Source organism: Lycorma delicatula, chromosome 6, assembly GCF_047948215.1.
Source record: "Lycorma delicatula isolate Av1 chromosome 6, ASM4794821v1, whole genome shotgun sequence".
Classification (NCBI taxonomy): domain Eukaryota; kingdom Metazoa; phylum Arthropoda; class Insecta; order Hemiptera; family Fulgoridae; genus Lycorma; species Lycorma delicatula.
Window position 1 is genome coordinate 161,594,192 of NC_134460.1, and position 19,827 is coordinate 161,614,018.

At 30.7% G+C, this 19,827-nt stretch overlaps 1 protein-coding gene across 1 annotated transcript in view; it reads left to right on the top strand.

Annotated features, from left to right (window-relative positions):
• The window catches only part of LOC142326972 (zinc finger FYVE domain-containing protein 21-like), a 30,111-nt gene extending 10,981 nt beyond the window's left edge, over window positions 1-19,130 (top strand). Inside the window, exons 6-8 of the mRNA XM_075369704.1 lie at window positions 7,355-7,381; window positions 12,091-12,236; window positions 18,845-19,130. Of these exons, the coding sequence (XP_075225819.1) occupies window positions 7,355-7,381; window positions 12,091-12,236; window positions 18,845-18,904 (233 nt within the window). The 3' untranslated portion in view covers window positions 18,905-19,130. The remainder of the gene's footprint in view (window positions 1-7,354; window positions 7,382-12,090; window positions 12,237-18,844) is intronic.
• Window positions 19,131-19,827: the final 697 nt, after the last annotated feature.

The window sequence follows — 19,827 nt, forward strand, 5'->3', positions numbered from 1 at the left end:
TAAACAGATTATTACAACATTATCAGACAATATTTCTCCTCATAGTCATAAACAAAACTGTATCCCAGTAGGATTGAATAAGATAGGGCATTTATCACAGTGATTCTTAATATGGAACTTTTTGAACGATTCTGTATAAAACCAACCGTTCCTTCTTATTGGTCAACTACCAAGAAACACCTTGGTTTCCAGAAATGTTTACAAAAAGCGATGTCAAATTTAACTTATATTGTAATACCAACTTAACAACAGCAAACTTCCAAAAGCAAATCAACCACAGTATGATGCTTCTAAAGAATTCAAACCCTTGCTTCAACACTGCAATAGGTTATTTAAATTTTATTACACTGCAAACCAACAGTTGTCAATTGACGAATCCTTAGTTGGAAGAAAACAGTCAAACCACTTTAATCCAGTACTTACCGAACAAAGAGGAACTAAGTTGTCGGTTTTATGCGATTCTATATCTAATTACTGTATGTCTATGTTCTGTTACAAAGAGAAAAAAGGCAACAATTCTGATGGAGTTAAACAATGTGGTTTACGCTCATGCGTTAACCGATAATTTCTTTATTTGTGCTTCGCTTATAAAAAGACTGTGTGAACTAAAGATCTTTTTCACTGGAACAGTTAGGAAAAACAAAATAGGTTTACTTGATGGAATAAAACAAAACTTATAAATGGGTCAAAATGAGGTATTACAAACAGGGCAAAATAGTGGCACCTGGCTATAGACAAAAAAAAACTGTAATATTACTGTCATCTAAAATACATATTAAAGATGTTGAAGATGTTAAAAGAAGACTTGTGTCAAATTACTAGTAAAAAAAACCATCCCTAATTATTGACTGCAGTAAACACATAGGAGGCATAAATACTTTTAATATGATGCTGTACTCATATCTAGGTGAGCGTAGAACTGTAAAATACAGGAAGAAGGTGGTTTTCAACCTCTTTGCCAGAATGATAATAAATTATTACATAATTTATAAAGAAAACTATACCAACAATAACAAAGTCCTCTATCTAGATAACATTTTCTTGATGGCCTACTTTTAAAACAAATAGGAAAAGATCAAGAACTGTTGTGTTTTCCACAAAGAAGAATGCCATGGTCATTGTTTACCAAAACACAAGTGTAAATAAGGTTATTTTCAGTTTTCAGTGTATATATTGTAAATAAATACTTTAAATTAGGTTATTGTGAACTATATAAATATTTCTAGTTTATATTCCTGAAATTCAGTGTTTTAAGTACATTGGTTTTATCATATTTATATTGCACAATAGTTTAACAGGAAAACATATCTTTTATGTTTGGTTTTTGACCAGATATTTTAAAACTTTGCACGGTTCTAGGAAACAGTATATAAATTGAAATTAGCTTACTTCCTACAGATTTAATATTTTTTGTTTAGTAGATAAAACATTTATTAAACAACGAATAATCATAAGAATTGTATTATTTCTGTAAATGTGATACGTATTACATATAAATGAAATCAGGCCGATAAGAGTTTTATAACAAATGTTTCCCCTTTTTTTCCTTATATGGAACGCTTAAACATTGTTTGTTATCTATCATTGTATATCTATTATCTATTACGTATATTTAACATGTGATTTTTTTTATTTTTTTTTTAAAGAAAATTCTAAATTAAATAGATCTTGATAATAGAAATGTAGTATCTTACCTTGTGTGATATCATTATCATTTTGTTAAAAACAGTTTTATTTATATTACAGAAATTTTTGTTTCTGTAATAAGTTTTAAGACTGTCTGTCACCAAAAAGTTGTCAATTTATAAAAAGATGACTTGGCAGGTAGAAATACCCTCTCCATCATATGTACTTACACAGATAGGTCTTTTTTGACTTAAAATCTATTTATAAATTTTCCTTGGTACTATACTACCACTAATTTTTTTGTACAAGTTGATACATTTTCTACGTAATAATTTACACATTGATCTTACAATACAAAGTCTGACAGCACCGACTTACATTTGACGTTTAGGTTTTTGAAAGAATAATAAAATTCTTCTAAAGCGAGGTTTTCTTTACCTTCGACATTTGTATATCAAAACGAATTCAACCGATCAACCTCCCTGGGCTTTCCCAGGTAGGTTGATCCCTCCCATTATCAATGCCTTTGCTTTGATTGATAATGTCTGTTGTCTCAACCAATCCACATAGTAACATAAGCTATGCCGTGCATATTTCCTGCTTTTATGGAAAGAACAGTTGTTTACATTTGGAAATTTGGGTTTAGGAGCTACCAGTATCTCCCAAACTTTGTCATTGAACCTTTGGAGAAATTCCTTTCTGAACCTTTTCCCATCCCTTTTTGTATATATTAGAAAATTGTGAACAGTCTTTTTATCGTATCCTCAGTGTACATTGTGTCTGTGTAATTCCAGTCTATATGGTGACAGTTGTTTTTCAGCCATTTCATCATTTGATAATATCTCAGTTTGAGATTAGATTTTGCATAAGGTGGATGGAAGAAAAGTATTGCAAAAGTGTAGTGATCCCACTATAACCAATTATTTATGATAAAAATCATCATTATTATTGGAGGAAGCCATGAAACTCAGTTACACTTTCTCCGACAATAACCAAACAATGTATGAAACCGATGTTGTTACATACACTTATATAAACCAAGAATATCAGTTGTGTTATCACCCTCAAGATAGCAACCTCGGCATGTTGGGATTTTCTTTATTAATGAATGAAATTTCTCCTCCAGAAGCCTTCCATAAAACACTTGAAGTAAACAGTTTTTGTTTTTTTTCTTTTTATTTATTTTGTTGCTTTTTGTATATTTTTTAATTTTTTTCGATATGAATTTTGTTACATCCACTTTTTTTTTCAATTTACAAAATTATTGCCTCATTTTAAGCAATATCAACCTGTTTACACAATTGAATTTTAATAACAGACAATAGAGTATATTTCATCATGCAATCTGTAATTATCAGACAGTATTTTGCAGTTTTGTCAGGGATATTTAATGACTAATTCAATTTCTTTTAAGTAGTGAATACAAATAAAGGTATAAATTTTATAATCGGCTTATGCCGATTAAATTTACTCCGACTATGTTATAATAAGATTTATAAAACTGAACAAACATATTTTATAAAAAAGTGTAATCATTTTCCATATTCTCAAATAGATAGTTACAGAATTTAAATACAACCTCAGATTTATCATGTCGCATTAGTCAAAATTTGAATTGATCTTGTTCACTTGATTCTTTCTGTGTTTGAAAATTCTACTATGACATAACTGATTTTCCGCTTGTGAAGCAGATTTCACTTTCCACAAATTTTGTTTTGTTATAGGAATGGATTGATACTTTTGTAGGTTCCTTTGGAAAGCCATTGTTATAGGTGTATCGTTTTCCATTCTTAAGTGCAGCAGCAAATAATCATCTGCGACTTGTAAGGGATCTTATACACGATTTCAGAGTGTCAAATTATAATTTGTTTTACCAACTACTATTTAAACAGATTTTCTTCTGTCAGAAGAAAACCTTTGAACCTTTGAAGTATCAATTCCTGTTTTATATTCAAAAGTATTCTCTTGCAGTCATTTGCAAATCCCATTAACATCTTCAAGGGCATAAGTTTTCCACCTACTGAGCTCTGTTTCACAGTGATAATGCCAAGTGATGCCTGTCCGATGGACTGGGTATAATTTTTTTCACTTTCTCTTAGAGTAAATTAGTTTTTCATTATGGTGGTTATAACCAGATTTCTTAGGCGATCCACCTACTCCTGATATTTCATACCATATTTCATCGAATTGAAAAGAATACAATTTCTGACTACTTCTAAACTGACATTTCAATGCACAGTTACTGTTTTCATTTAAAAATATTATTTAATATTGCTCAAGTGTTGTCTTTATTCACTTAACAACTAATTTAAATTAAGCAAGTATGTAAGTGCATAAATAGTGATTTCACTCTCCTGGTTGATAATGTAGATGATGCGTATGCAGATATTGTGCCAGAGGTAGGTAATAGTAGATAACAGGTAATAGTGCAGATTCTTTAGCAGAACTATTGACTTGGAAACATGCTATGAATGCTGAGAGAATCCCGCATGTATTTATATAAAACCGTTGCACAACAAACAGGTAAACAACTAAAAAGTTGTTTACCTGTTTGTTATCGGTGCAATATTGATCCTTGGACCACAGCCGGTAATATTTAATTAAATATTTAATATTTATCTAGTTGTGATTGCTACTTGCCAAACACAAAAATAGCTGACTTAATACAAATATTCATCGAATGAAATAAACAGTCGAGTAGCGCTTATACCAATATCAGTTTTGTTAACATCAGCATAAGTTCTGTTTCATGCCCTCATTCACTATCTGCATTCACAAAAACATAAATATCCTGCTCATCCCTGAACTCCCGGTGCACAGTCCTTGACTAGTACCTCTTCCACCAATCACCACCTCCCTGTTTTGCCACAGCAATCAGGATCGTCCTCAAGTGATACTATCTTATACTCGTTCACACACACATAAGTTATTAAACATTATTTATTGTAATTTAGGTAGAAAAGATGTGATCTGTGCCAAGCATGAGTAATTCATACAGTTTTATAAAATAGCTTGTACAGATTACAATGTCGTTCAAATGTTTAAAATGCACAATTTAAAGTTATTTTTAACATTTATTTATTATTTGGTTTAAAACATATTCTATTGAAATTATACTAGTATACATTTAATTACTTAAACATTTCCAGTTTAGCTCTAACAATATTAGTTTTATTTTCTAATATACAGTGTTTTAAAATGAATATTAAGTTTTAAAGCTGTGTAATATTTCTCGCATTTTATGTGTATTGATTAATTATACATGAAATAGAAGAGCACCTCTTTTTTAACTATGTACCAGTTCATAAACTGTTTCCTATACGTTCTCTTGAAAATGTTAGTGGCAAAGATGGGCGACCTTCCATCAGGAAGCACTCTTGTTTTGCAGTTTACAAAGTGTGAATCTGTAATTTCCATTCAACATGCATTACATTTGAAGTTCCTTTGTGGTCCGTGAATGACCACCGACTACATTTGTAAAGGGAAGAGTACAGGACAATAGAGTGTGTCAGCAGACAATGTTGAACGTGTAAGGGAGTCTGTGTGTAATCCTAGCAAATCTTTCCTCAACTACAATATGAACCACAGAACTTTATTTGGTAACAAGATGGTACACCTCCTCGCTGGCATAACACTATGCGTGATTGGTTGAATGAAATTCTCCCTGACTGTTGGATTGGTTTCTAGGGACCAAATAACAGGGCTTGTTTGCCCTGGCCTTCACGTTCACCTGATCTGATCCCTTGTGATTTTTTCTTTGGGGGTTTATACAGATCAAGTATATGTGCCACCATTAACAGCTGACTTACCCAACTTGAAACACAAGATTGAAGCAGCTGTCGCAAATAATTACTCCAGAACTGCTGATTAAAGTATGGGATGAACTCTCCTATTGGCTTAATGTGTGTTGTGTTACAAATGGTGCTCACATTGAACACTTACAGGAGAAACTGTTTTGAGTTGCTCTTTCATCCCCTGTATTATTTATCAGTGTAAGTAAAACTTAATAAATATTACATAACATTATAATCGAAATATTAATTTGAAGCCCATTGTGTAATTACTATTTAACCTGGAACAAAGACAATAATTATTACGAAAATTCTGCACTACTGTAGCACATAATTATTATTGTTATTTAAAAGTATATAATTATTTTTAAGAAATTAATTTGATCTCCTTAATGAACAATTTTAAAGAAGTAATTGATAGAATCCTGGGATCATGTAAATATGTGCAGTAGATGTATAAGATCTGAATATAAGAGTGCATGAAAATTTGGCAGATATTTATATAAAACCATTAGGCTTTGACATACAAATATATTTTCACATTTTTGCAGTTCGACCAGGATATTGAGAGACTAACAAACTATAAGATTTTTATAAATACAGTTTATTACTCTGTATATAGAGACATAAACAAAATAAATAATGACAATACGTATATATAACATACAAAATAGTAAAATAAAAAGGACAAGATTTGTTCAATTGACAGTTCAGTTTACTAAAAACATTAAAATGACTAATAAAAATTGATATTGCATTAACAGTAAGATAAGAATAGAACAGTATAAAAGTTCATTAAAGTCACTTTTCTCAGATATTATTACTTTTACTGTTTACAATAGAACTATCCTATACTTTATGAATGAATAGAATACTGTCACTTTCACTATTGTTTACCAATAACACTCCGAACAACTTCCTGCATTTACCCACTTGTTACCACGGCTGCACTGAACATGGCCTCGCAGAACTACTGACTTTCTCCGTTCGTCCATGCAGTAATTATATCCTCTGGTCTGCAGAACCAGTACCAGCCTTCAACAATTAAAGGGTCATCCCTTTAATTGTTGAAGTGTAATAATTTTCATCGTCTGCACCCTTATACTTTTCTATAAATTTTTATTCCAATCGGGTAACCCTTGTTGTCAAACAACAGCTTTTGGAAATGCTATTATATTATAAAGAACAGATTGTTAAACAGATGCATTACTCTGAGAAAAGAATCCCTTTTAGTTCCTTCTGGATTTTCTTTTCATTATTGTTTTTTCTTTCATTCTTTTTAATTGGAAGAAATATTGTCGTCTGATAATTTTGAAAGTTGTAAACATTATTGCAATGTAAGCAAGCATTTGTGTTGTGCATATTTACAGCTTGCAGTAATTTTTTTAAATTTCTTTTTGATGACATCAGCATTTTTTATCTGGTGGTCAAAGGTCAAGGTTGTCTCTACCTTTCCATTTCTATATTACAGTCGTGGTCAAATGAAACACAAACATTTTTACTGAACATTCTGATTTTTTTCACAAGTGTGGGTTTAAATCTACTTTCTGAATCTGTTTAGCCAAAGCAATAAAAGAACTATTTTCACTATAAATTAATTGTAATCATAATTTTTATTTTCATTTATTTTTCCTCTTGTTTGTGTGAAAAATTTCATCAAGATTAGAATAAATTTGTAAAAAAGACAATAGGACTCTAATATTCTTTATATATATAAAGAATTCTTTTATGTATTATATTTAAGTATTTTAAAATACTTAATTATAATACTTCAAAGAATCCTTAACTAAATATATATAAATATATATATATATATATATATATATATATATATATATATATAGATAGATAGATAGATTTAAGAATAATTTATACTTCTAGACTGTTGTGAGGAATTAATATATTTTAATAACTTGTCTTATTTTTTTCTAACTTAGTTTTCCAAAATGAGGATACCATAACAGGTATTTCTATTATTATTTTTTAACATACTTTTGTCACTGTTGAGTGTTACCAAATCTTACAAATGAAATAAAAACTGTCTAGAAGAAAGTACATGTTTTTATAATATTGTATAAACTTTACTCTAATTTTTTGAAACATAGTATTTAAGCAGAAATTAAATGAGAGCTTCAGCAGAATATTCAGGTTTTTTAATACTTTAAATAAAAGTCTCATTTCAATTTGACATTTCTACTTAAAAAATATTTCTGTTAAAATACAGTATGGATGGCTTCCATGCTTGTGTTTTGTTTGTGAAAGTTCCTGTTAATTTCAGAACTTCTATTCTTCTAAAAGCTGCTGACTGAAATAATGCTAACCAAAATATACTCATCAATTGAATGGTCAGAATTTTTTATTGTGGTCAACTAAATCTTAAGTGGTTTTTTTATTTTGTTCTCTTTCTTCTACATTATGAGAAACTGATAGTTCTAATTTTTAATTCTAACTGCTTTTCATGATTCACTTGTATGTGATTTAAGAGTTCTTTGCTGTCAACATCATTCAGTGATTGTCATTAGGCTGGCAGTGTTTGCTAGTTTTTTTTTTTTTATCTTTGATGATCAATTGTTTTGATCTGATATTACAGTTATTATTTTTATAGGATTGCAAATGGAGCTTTTTAAAACATTTTTCATGGAATGACCTGAGGAATGATTTTCATAAAATTTAAGGATTCTTTGATGTACTGAATATGTATTGATAAATTAGCGTAGCAAATTGCAACCTAGCAGGAGAACGTAATTATTATTTTTCGCAAACTGCTTTTATTTGTTAGCTTTCTTAAATACTTAAGCAGAGATTTTTCTTTTTTTTTCAGTTTTTATTAAAAAAAATTAAAAACATTAAAACTGTAGAGATATATTTCTACCTTACTAATTGAAGCAAAAAGAACTATTCTTCTATTAAGTTTCATCAGACAATGAAACTGTTATTTTGTTACATTATTTGATTAAATTTAAAAAAATAAATTATACATTTTTGAATAATTTAAATTAATTATATTACTTACTTAAGGTAATCATATTTTCAAATATTATTCGCTCATTAATTGTATTTTTAATTTTTATTTGCTTACTGTACAGTATATAAGAGAGCAAAGGTTTGCGTCTATTTTATTAGTGTAGAGACTATCACTGTAAAACATTCTACATTGAAATGACAAACAGAAACTTTAAAAAAATTTACAAGCATATTAATATAAAAATTAATTTTGCCACACATTAGGGAAAAGAAACACATATTTTGAATTATAGAAAACAAATCTGAATGATAAACTACTTGAAAGAACACACATAATAAAACCATCAATGTAAATATTAATGAACAAGAAAAATTTAAACATTGTGATTGGCTTAAGGAAATGCATTTGATTACAATTATTTATATTTAAAAATATATTTAAAACAATAGTATCAAAACAATATAGGGTAATCAAAAAGATTGCAGCAATAAAATAAAAATCATCTACCTGTGTAATTGTACCTGTTGATAACCTGTGTAATTAAGATAAAGTATTTATTGGAACTGTAAAATAATCAGCCAGTGTTTTTTTTTAGATGTGACAGTCAATACGCACAGCATCTCTGCACCATTGTCAGTCAGTGCAGTGGTGACAGTTCAGCAGAAAGTACAGTGTTTTGTGGTTAGCAGAGTATAAATTAGTTATAATTGTTCAACGGTGTTTTCAGCATGTTTATGGCAATGATATAACCCCCCTCATGCAAACTGCATTAGACTGACGGTAGTACAAACAATTTAAGGAATCTGGCAAGTGAAAAAGTCCCCTAGATGGTCCAAAACGAGTGATGAAGCATATACGCAAAGTTGTTTAAGAACCCCCAAAAAAATCAATTTCTAGATGATGTTTACAGTTATGTGTTGCACAAGTGTTTATGCTTTTGTGCTTACAAAATTCAGCTTTAAAATCAAATTAAACCTTCTTCCTAAACTTGTTGAATTCACCACTAAAATGCGTAATAACATTGACGATGACTAAACATTTTTAAAACTGTTGTGTTTACAGATATTGTGACTTTCCATGTCAGTCAACTGGCATAATTGTTGGATATGGGGATCTCGGCAACCCAATTAAATTTTTGAATATTTCAGAGATTTTCCAAAAGTAAACTTCTGGTGCAGTTTGATGTCACATCATGTGATGTTTATTTAGACATGCTACAATTATACGTTTTCCCACAATTTGACCAAATTGAATAAGAAAGTAACGTGCTGTAAAGTTTCAACAAGATGGTGCACCTCCACACTTTAGCATAAGCATTCGACATGCTCTCGCTGAAAGATTCCCTAATCATTGGATTGGTAGGTCCTGTGCTTTGGCCTTCAAGAAGCCCAGATTTGACACCCCCAGACTTTTTTCTATAGGGATATATTAAAAACATTGTCTAGAGTGAAAAGATCAAGTAAGTACACCATCTTTAAGGCAACGGACCACTGCTTGTATTGCCACAGTTACGCCTGCGATGATCCAGCAGACCTTGGCAGAAGTTGATTATCAACGGGATGTTGGCAGAGCCACCAATGGAACTCGTATTGAAACGTTGTAAGGTTTGTAAAAAAACTTGTAGAGTTGGTGAATTTTTAAAAAAGATACTCGTCTATCTCTAGCAGTTTCTGAAATAAGATTTTTTTTAAATTGCTGCAACCTTTTTCAATGACCCTGTATTTCCTATCTACCAACAGATTGGATTATGTGAATAAAATAAAGTAGTTACTTTTACTCGACTTTTTTTCAAATAAGAAGTATGTTTGAAACTAATAAAGCAGCCAGTACTGACACACCTAGTATTTAATCAAGTTATCTGGAATTACAAGTATAACTACTTGGTTGTATGTGTAAATAGTCAAGTAATTTTGAAAACCTAAGTAAGTTTTGACTTTTGTTGAAGTGTGTAAGGTACAAGGCTGTGTTATGTTTAGTTATAACCGTGGCTGTGTATATGGAAATTCATGAAACAAAAGTGTATAAAGGAAGGTAACAATTAAAATAATTTTGATTTGAGAGTGAAAGTATTGATTTCTTAGCAGATTATTAGTGCCAGAAAATTATGAACAAGAGGAAGGGGCTTTGTCACCAAGCGTTGAAGTTATTCCTACATTTGGTCGTTGATCAAGGATTCCAGTCCAGTACAGTTAGACATTGGAGTTCATCACCCTAATCTGTGTAATGAATCGCATCAGTAAAAATGAAATTAATGGATCCATTTCTCTAACACAATAAGAGAAATAAAAGGAAATAATGTTTTGTGTAGCAGACTTATCATTTGTCAGCTGTATTAGGGCATTAGACCGTATATTGTGACAAATAAGCTGACTTTGTTGATAAGTATATAAATGGAAAAGGCTGTGCTAGTATAAACATATGTAAATGAAAAATTTAATAGAATCAGTAGTGAATTGCCTGAAAACATTCACATCTTCAGGATAAGACTCATTTCAGTAAGAGATATAATTTCATAGTATGAAAGATGGTAGCTTCTTTGTTGGGAGATTTGAGCTGTAGAATTTAATCTTGGTTGAAATTCCATAACTCATTCAAACTGCCAATAAGATCATTTCTTTTTTGAGTTGTAAGTAATTCAACTCCATCTACTGTAGTACACTTATTCTTTGAAGCTGAGAAATCTTTTGTTTCATCACTCCGAAAACGTATTACAACTGTTTCTCAAATTGTCGTGTTATTTCCCTTGCGATCAAATTAGTCCCTTTTTCTGTCAGAATATCATTGTTCTGTTTCTCATACCTTTCAGTACCAACACTACATGGCAGAAAACAGGATGCAAGCAAGATGAAGTAATATCTAATCATTATTTGAGTGAAGCTACTTGCTTTTATTCACTTCACTACTGTTATAGCAGAGCGTAATTCATTTTGTATATTTATACTCGGTTATAGATTAGTTCATTTTACTTCAATGACTGCAATAGTGTATCTCTCTTAATTTTAATTACTATTGATTTTTAAGATAACAGTGAGTGAAAAGTAATTAATTTAAATAAAACTGATTGCAGTTTTAACCGTACAACACAGCTTTACTAATACCTATTTTCCACACTTTTTCTTTTTTCTGCCTTGAAAAAATTAACTGGTACTTCATCGTGTGCTTAATCAGTTCTTGTCTTTACCCGATAAACAACCCCTTGTTCAAAATTGTTAAAAAAGTGCTGCGAAAATGTTTACGATTGCACTAGTTGTAATTTCTTTTTCCATAAAATATTTTGTTAGAATCATCTTATGTAATTATTTGTAAAGTTTATGCAGTGTTTAGTAAAAATTGCTTGGTAAATTTTGAATAATATTTCCTTCCAAAGGTTGCAAAGATTTTAGGCCATTTTAATTGTATCCTAAAGCTAATTCTAATAGACTATTTTTCATAAAGAGATGAAATAAATTAATTTCTAATATAGCTTTCATTTTCATCAGTACAGTAAATATGATTATATGTTTTATTAGATGATTAGTTGCTCAAAATTAATTTATTTCAAATTCAATACGTTTTTCAATTCTTTTTATGTTAACTTATCTCAGGTACTCTTAACATTGAAAAACACTGATCAACAGGTTAAAATTGATGAGCATTTGTGCACTTATTTGTTTATCAGCTGTTAAATGTTTTTCTGTATGTATCATTAACTTTGTATATGCGTGTTAGGTTCAACAAGTATAGAGATGGAATGTACAAGTGCTGATAGCGATAATTTTGATGATCAAAAAATTACTGACCTATTAAGATTATCTACACCGACAGATGGACAAAGTCATAAGCAGAGTGTTTCTTGGATTTTAGCCATGCAGCAGGTATGTAAAACATTAACATATTATGAGACTTACTTTTGTTAATACACTTTAAATAATAATTTAATAATTTTAATATTTGTAATGTAAAATTTCCTATAGTATTAAACCTAAACTAATATTACTTAAATATTACATCGATTAGTTGAAAGATGTTATATTTAAAACAGATAAACATAGGATCATAAAAATAGATGGGATTTATAAGAATATGATTTTGCATATAAATATAATGTTTATAACATAATAATACAGATTTTGGCTGGGAATTTTGATGTTTTTGGATTGGCTATAACTGCAGGTATGAATGGGGGGACACATGATTCAATTTTCAGTGATCATGATGTAATTTTTTTAAAAGCAGTCACCACTTTTCGATCACTAAAATACAATGTGCGTTAAAATTACATTTTACTCTCAGGTCACTGAAGCATTACTATTTGGAATGATACATTATTGCAGATAGAAAATTTTAAATTCACTATGTTAAAACAAAACTTGCTGGAGCAGTAAGCACAGTTCAATGAACATTAAGGCCGATAGAAAACAGTCCCTTCCTATCATTTAGAGGTGAGTTTCAGATCAAGGTGTAAGGAGGATTCTGATCCAAACTTTCATCCTTAGGAAATGATGGTTGCACAACAGGTAAATTCAACCGATTTGAAAAAACATAAAACTTTCACAGAAGCCGTGCTCAAAATGAAAAAGCTGTGGTTAGATGTAAAGTGCATTTTCACCTGATTGGTTGCAGAATTTTCAAAATATATAATTTATATAAATGATTGTTTAGCGACAACTTGATTATTAACAATACAACTTTATTCATAACCCTCTTGATTCTGAAGATGTTACTATATAATAATGGCCATTTTTTTCAGAATAATTGGCCTTTAAATTCAATTAAATCAATCTTACATATCTATTTCTTTGTAAGAATAAAATTCAGATAAATATTTGGCATGTGAGATGGAAATTTCTCTTTTAATGGGGGCAAGAAATAAGTTAAAATGGCAATACCAGTCATGATGACTTATTTTTTGATAAGTGCTATTTTTTTCCACTTATGATATAACATCATGAAATTAAATAATGTATTCATTTAAATAATAAATTAAATAAATAAATTTAATAGTACCCAAATAAATAAATTAAAATAAGTTAATCAGCTGATTTAAGGTTTAAATAATGATCAAAGATCATTGTAGTGGAAATGTTTACATTATTAGGTTTTCTTGAGCAATTGTTGTCTTGTTACTTAATAGAATTAGTGTTTCCTTTTGTTCAGTTTTCATTTTCACACTCATCATTCTTAATGATGAATGGCTTTGGGGATAGTTTAAGGTGTACAGCGAGCGGCATGCATGACTTGTTTTCAGTGCTATATTTCCTATTTGTGACCATTCTGTTTAAATTTTTATATTTCTATTTTGAAGTGTACCTGTCATAGGAGTAATTTAATGCTTTGAAGAAACAACAATTTTAAGAATAAATAAAAACAAGGGAGGTCTAAATCTGCAATATATCGTGAAAATTGCTTGATTTAATGCAAGATTGTATTGAAAATCCTTATTACTCGATTTAAATTTTTCTTATTCGATTAATTCAAAAGTTGCAGCAAGTTGCTTCTTGCGTTACGTCTCGTCATCATAATATTATGGACATTGTTGATAAAATCATACCTATTGTTATTAGGTCATACTCTTTTGTTTGAGTTCATTTAACAGTTCCTGTTAGTATTGTTATTACATTTATTGATAAAATAATTGGTCGTCTTTTTGTAACTATGTGAAACGGGTGATTTTTTTTTTTCATAAGGTACTTCTCTAGAGTAAAGTGTTACAAGAGTTGCAAATACATATGCTTGAATTATTGAGATTGCTGTTAAGATCATTTGAATTGGTGTAGTAAATATTAATATTTTTATTGATGATGTATTTCCCCTCCTCTATGAATCATGAGACCTTGCCGTTGGTGAGGGGGCTTGAGTGCTCAGGGATACAGAGTAGCTGGACCGAAGGTGCAACCATATCGGAGAGGTATCTGTTGAGAGCCAGACTAAGGAATGATTCCTGAAAGAGGGCAGCAGCTCTTTCAGTAGTTGTTAGGGGCGTGAGTCACAATGACTTAAACGGCCATATCAACATCACTCAGTCCTCTGAGTACTGCGCAGCTGAAAGCAATGGAAAACTACAGCTGCTTTTTTTCCAAGAAAATGTGGCTCTCTGCATTTTCACATAGCAACAATGAAGGCGCCTTCCTTGGTAAAATATTCCGGAGGTAAAATAGTCCCCCGTTCGGATCTCCGGGTGGGGACTACTAAGGAAGGGGTCACCAGAAAACTAAAAAATAACATTCTACGAGTCGGAGCGTGGAATGTTAGAAGCTTAAAAAAGGTTGGTAGGCTAGAAAATTTAAAAAGGGAAATGGATAGGGTGAATGTGGATATAGTAGGAATTAGTGAGGTTCGGTGGGAAGAGGAAGGCGACTTTTGGTCAGGTGATTTTAGAGTAATTAACTCAGCGTCAAATAATGGGCAGGCAGGAGTAGGTTTCGTGATGAACAAGAAGATAGGGAGGAGAGTGGATTATTTCAAAACGCATAGCGATAGAATCATTGTAATAAGGATAAAATCAAAACCTAAACCGACAACGATTGTCAACGTTTATATGCCTACAAGCGCCCATGATGATGATGAGGTAGAGTGTGTATACGAAGAGATTGATGAAGCAATTAAACACGTAAAAGGAGATGAAAATTTAATAATAGTTGGAGATTGGAATGCAAGCATTGGAAAAGGCAAGGAAGGAAATATAGTGGGTGAATACGGGCTGGGCAAAAGGAATGAAAGAGGGGACCGACTTATAGAGTTTTGCACGAAGTATAATTTAGTAATTGCCAACACCCAATTTAAAAATGATAATAGAAGAATATACACTTGGAAAAAGCCAGGCGATACTGCAAGGTATCAGATAGATTATATCATGGTTAAGCAAAGATTTAGAAATCAACTCGTTGACTGCAAAACTTACCCTGGAGCAGACATTGATAGCGACCATAATTTGGTGATAATGAAATGTAGATTGGGGTTTAAAAACCTGAAGAAAAGGTGTCAGATGAATCGGTGGAATTTAGAGAAGCTTGAGGAAGAGGAGGTAAAGAAGATTTTTGAGGAGGACATCACAAGAGGTCTGAGTAAAAAAGATAAGGTAGAAAATGTAGAAGAAGAATGGGAGAATGTTAAAAAGGAAATTCTTAAATCAGCAGAAGCAAACTTAGGCGGAATAAAGAGAACTGGTAGAAAACCTTGGGTTTCAGACGATATATTGCAGCTGATGGATGAACGTAGAAAATATAAGAATGCTAGTGATGAAGAAAGTAAAAGGAACTATCGGCAATTAAGAAATGCTATAAACAGGAAGTGCAAACTGGCGAAAGAAGAGTGGATTAAAGAAAAGTGTTCAGAAGTGGAAAGAGAAATGAACATTGGTAAAATAGACGGAGCATACAGGAAAGTTAAGGAAAATTTTGGGGTACATAAATTAAAATGTAATAATGTGTTAAACAAAGATGGTACACCAATATATAATACGAAAGGTAAAGTCGATAGATGAGTGGAATATATTGAAGAGTTATACGGAGGAAATGAATTAGAAAATGGTGTTATAGAGGAAGAAGAGGAAGTTGAGGAGGATGAAATGGGAGAAACAATACTGAGATCTGAATTTAAGAGAGCATTAAAAGATTTAAATGGCAGAAAGGCTCCTGGAATAGACGGAATACCTGTAGAATTACTGCGCAGTGCAGGTGAGGAAGCGATTGATAGATTATACAAACTGGTGTGTAATATTTATGAAAATGGGGAATTTCCATCAGACTTCAAAAAAAGTGTTATAGTTATGATACCAAAGAAAGCAGGGGCAGATAAATGTGAAGAATACAGAACAATTAGTTTAACTAGTCATGCATCAAAAATCTTAACTAGAATTTTATACAGAAGAATTGAGAGGAGAGTGGAAGAAGTGTTAGGAGAAGACCAATTTGGTTTCAGGAAAAGTATAGGGACAAGGGAAGCAATTTTAGGCCTCAGATTAATAGTAGAAGGAAGATTAAAGAAAAACAAACCAACATACTTGGCGTTTATAGACCTAGAAAAGGCTTTCGATAACGTAGACTGGAATAAAATGTTCAGCATTTTAAAAAAATTAGGGTTCAAATACAGAGATAGAAGAACAATTGCTAACATGTACAGGAACCAAACAGCAACAATAACAATTGAAGAACATAAGAAAGAAGCCCTAATAAGAAAGGGAGTCCGACAAGGATGTTCCCTATCGCCGTTACTTTTTAATCTTTACATGGAACTAGCAGTTAATGATGTTAAAGAACAATTTAGATTCGGAGTAACAGTACAAGGTGAAAAGATAAAGATGCTACGATTTGCTGATGATATAGTAATTCTAGCCGAGAGTAAAAAGGATTTAGAAGAAACAATGAACGGCATAGATGAAGTCCTACGCAAAAACTATCGCATGAAAATAAACAAGAACAAAACAAAAGTAATGAAATGTAGTAGAAATAACAATGATGGACCACTGAATGTGAAAATAGGAGGAGAAAAGATTATGGAGGTAGAAGAATTTTGTTATTTGGGAAGTAAAATTACTAAAGATGGACGAAGCAGGAGCGATATAAAATGCCGAATAGCACAAGCTAAACGAGCCTTCAGTAAGAAATATAATTTGTTTACATCAAAAATTAATTTAAATCTCAGGAAAAGATTTTTGAAAGTGTATGTTTGGAGTGTCGCTTTATATGGAAGTGAAACTTGGACAATCGGAGTATCTGAGAAGAAAAGATTAGAAGCTTTTGAAATGTGGTGCTATAGGAGAATGTTAAAAATCAGATGGGTGGATAAAGTGACAAATGAAGAGGTATTGCGGCAAATAGATGAAGAAAGTAGCATTTGGAAAAATATAGTTAAAAGAAGAAACAGACTTATAGGCCACATACTAAGGCATCCTGGAATAGTCGCTTTAATATTGGAAGGACAGGTAGAAGGGAAAAATTGTGTAGGCAGGCCACGTTTGGAGTATGTAAAACAAATTGTTGGGGATGTAGGATGTAGAGGGTATACTGAAATGAAACGACTAGCACTAGATAGGGAATCTTGGAGAGCTGCATCAAACCAGTCGAATGACTGAAGACAAAAAAAAAAAAAAATATTTCTAATTGAAACATTTTAGTATTGCAATATTTTTCCGTGTTCTCTATAATGTGATGGTACTACGTAACCTGATATTTATTGTATTCCATTTGAGAGAACAAAATTTGTTATGATTTTATATATATATATATAGAGAGAGAGAGTGAGAGTTTAAAGGGTTAAAATGGAAATTGCAAATTTTCTCCCATTATACTAAGCAAGTCTTTTTAAAGAGAAAGCGAGCCCTGATCTTTCCATCTTTTTTCAATTCTTGCAGATTTTATTCTATTTGTGTTCATTTCTTTAGATACTTTGTATGTTGCTCATTTTTTTGTAATTAACCTTCAAGGTTAGTCTAGTGGTTAAATTCATCTTAGCAGAATCAGCTGATTTTTGAAGTCAGGAGTTCTTAGGTTTGAGTCCTTGTAAAGGCTTATATGGATTTGAATGCTAGACTGTGAATGCTGGTGTTTTTTAGTGGTTAGGTTTCAATTAACCGTACATCTCAGTAGCGGTTAACCTAAGTGCTCAAGATTACATATGTTTACCGGTACACTTACGCTTACATTGCACATCAGGCCTGGAAAGCCATACCAGTGATCTCAGTTGCTATAATCTGTACACACACCCAGACCCACCAGTTGCTGAAACCGGTTGGAGAAATCAAACTAATTTTTTTTTTTTTTCAAAAAATAAAATAAGCTTGGCATTGAGAAATTAATTTATGTTCAAAAAAATTATATACAAATCATGTTGCATAAAATATAGAACAAAATATAAAACCCTTCCTAGTGACAGACAATACATTTTGTTAACATACATTGACCGATTGTTATACAATTTACCAATATTTTATGAAACATATTCATCAAATTTTATATCGCTTTCAAAAAACTAGAAACAAATACTCAAGATCTGACAGCAAACTGACACCAATATCTTTTTTGGAACAAACCTCTTCACAAATTCACACACTTGTACCATAAACAACAGGATCGCACTTTATTTTTCATATTTTATACATAAAATTGAAGATATAAATTAAAGTTTATCAACTCAATTGTACTTATGATAAATACACTGAACAAACAGATTGAATGTATTACTTGTTTAAGAGGGATACCATTGAAACTAGCTCTACATGTAACTCCTGAAAGAAGTTATACCTCCAAAAGATGCTTTGGAAGAATTTCCATGTTATTTGCAAGCAAGCATATTATATTTCATATTGCAGTTTCATGAATTTTTTTTTATGTTGTTTCAGAATTTTCACTGAAATGCAAACACAAGTAAAAAAATTCAGTTCTGTTTCTCTATTTTATTAATTGAAATTTAATAGAGCTGGTGAGTTATAATATTTATTTGCCACCATATGTTATCTAATTTTTTCATTTTTTTCTTTGTTTAGGCATTCAAAATGCTGTATGGGGATCACCAGCAAAATTGTAATGAAGATGATACCAGTTGATATCCTACCAAAGAAGCTGATTAAACAAGATAATGAATTTGGAAATTTTACTGTTTCCCTCACCCCAAATTTAAATTTAAAAAAATTTAAATATACCATACCTTTAAAGATGTGTATATATCAGATCGGTGGGGGTATAAGAGTTGAATACGGATCATAATTCGAATCTGCTTAAATGTGTTAACACTACTATATTATGTTAAGAAAGATCATATTTTTAAAAAAAGTTTCAAGTAATGTAATATTTTGATACTTTTCTGATTTTTTTATTTTAATAAAAACATGAAGACCTATAATATTATTATTATTAAGACCTGTATTAATTTTATTAGTTTGGGGTACTTTTGTAAGATATAAAATAGTATTTTATTTATTATTTACAGTAATGCTGTAATATGTATGTAATGCTACACAATGCCTAAGTTTATGACATGTATTTATTAATTTAAGATTTATTTTTAAATAAGCAAACACTATTATGATAACAACAAAAGGCAACATATTTAAAATTAACATCAGTTATTCTGAGTCAACATATAATATACAAAATTAAATAATTATTATAATAAAATTATATTTATATTATTATTAACAAATTTAAATTCACCAGATACAGTTCAATAAATGGTAAGAATACTCACCCTTTCAGATAGTTCTGAAAGTGAAGTTATACCAAGAAAACAATTAATATATAAATTTAACAAGAAGAATATTTAATATATATAAATCAAACAAAAAGTTAAAAAATATAATTACAAGATTACAAAAGACCACATTTCAATTGACAGATCAAATGATAATAGAATATGAATGAATATATATACACGATTGATGATAGAAGAAAATGCTGTAGTTTCATAAGTCTTAGCGCAATGTACAAAAATGAAGTACTGGAGTACTTAACTGAAATCATCAGGGATCAG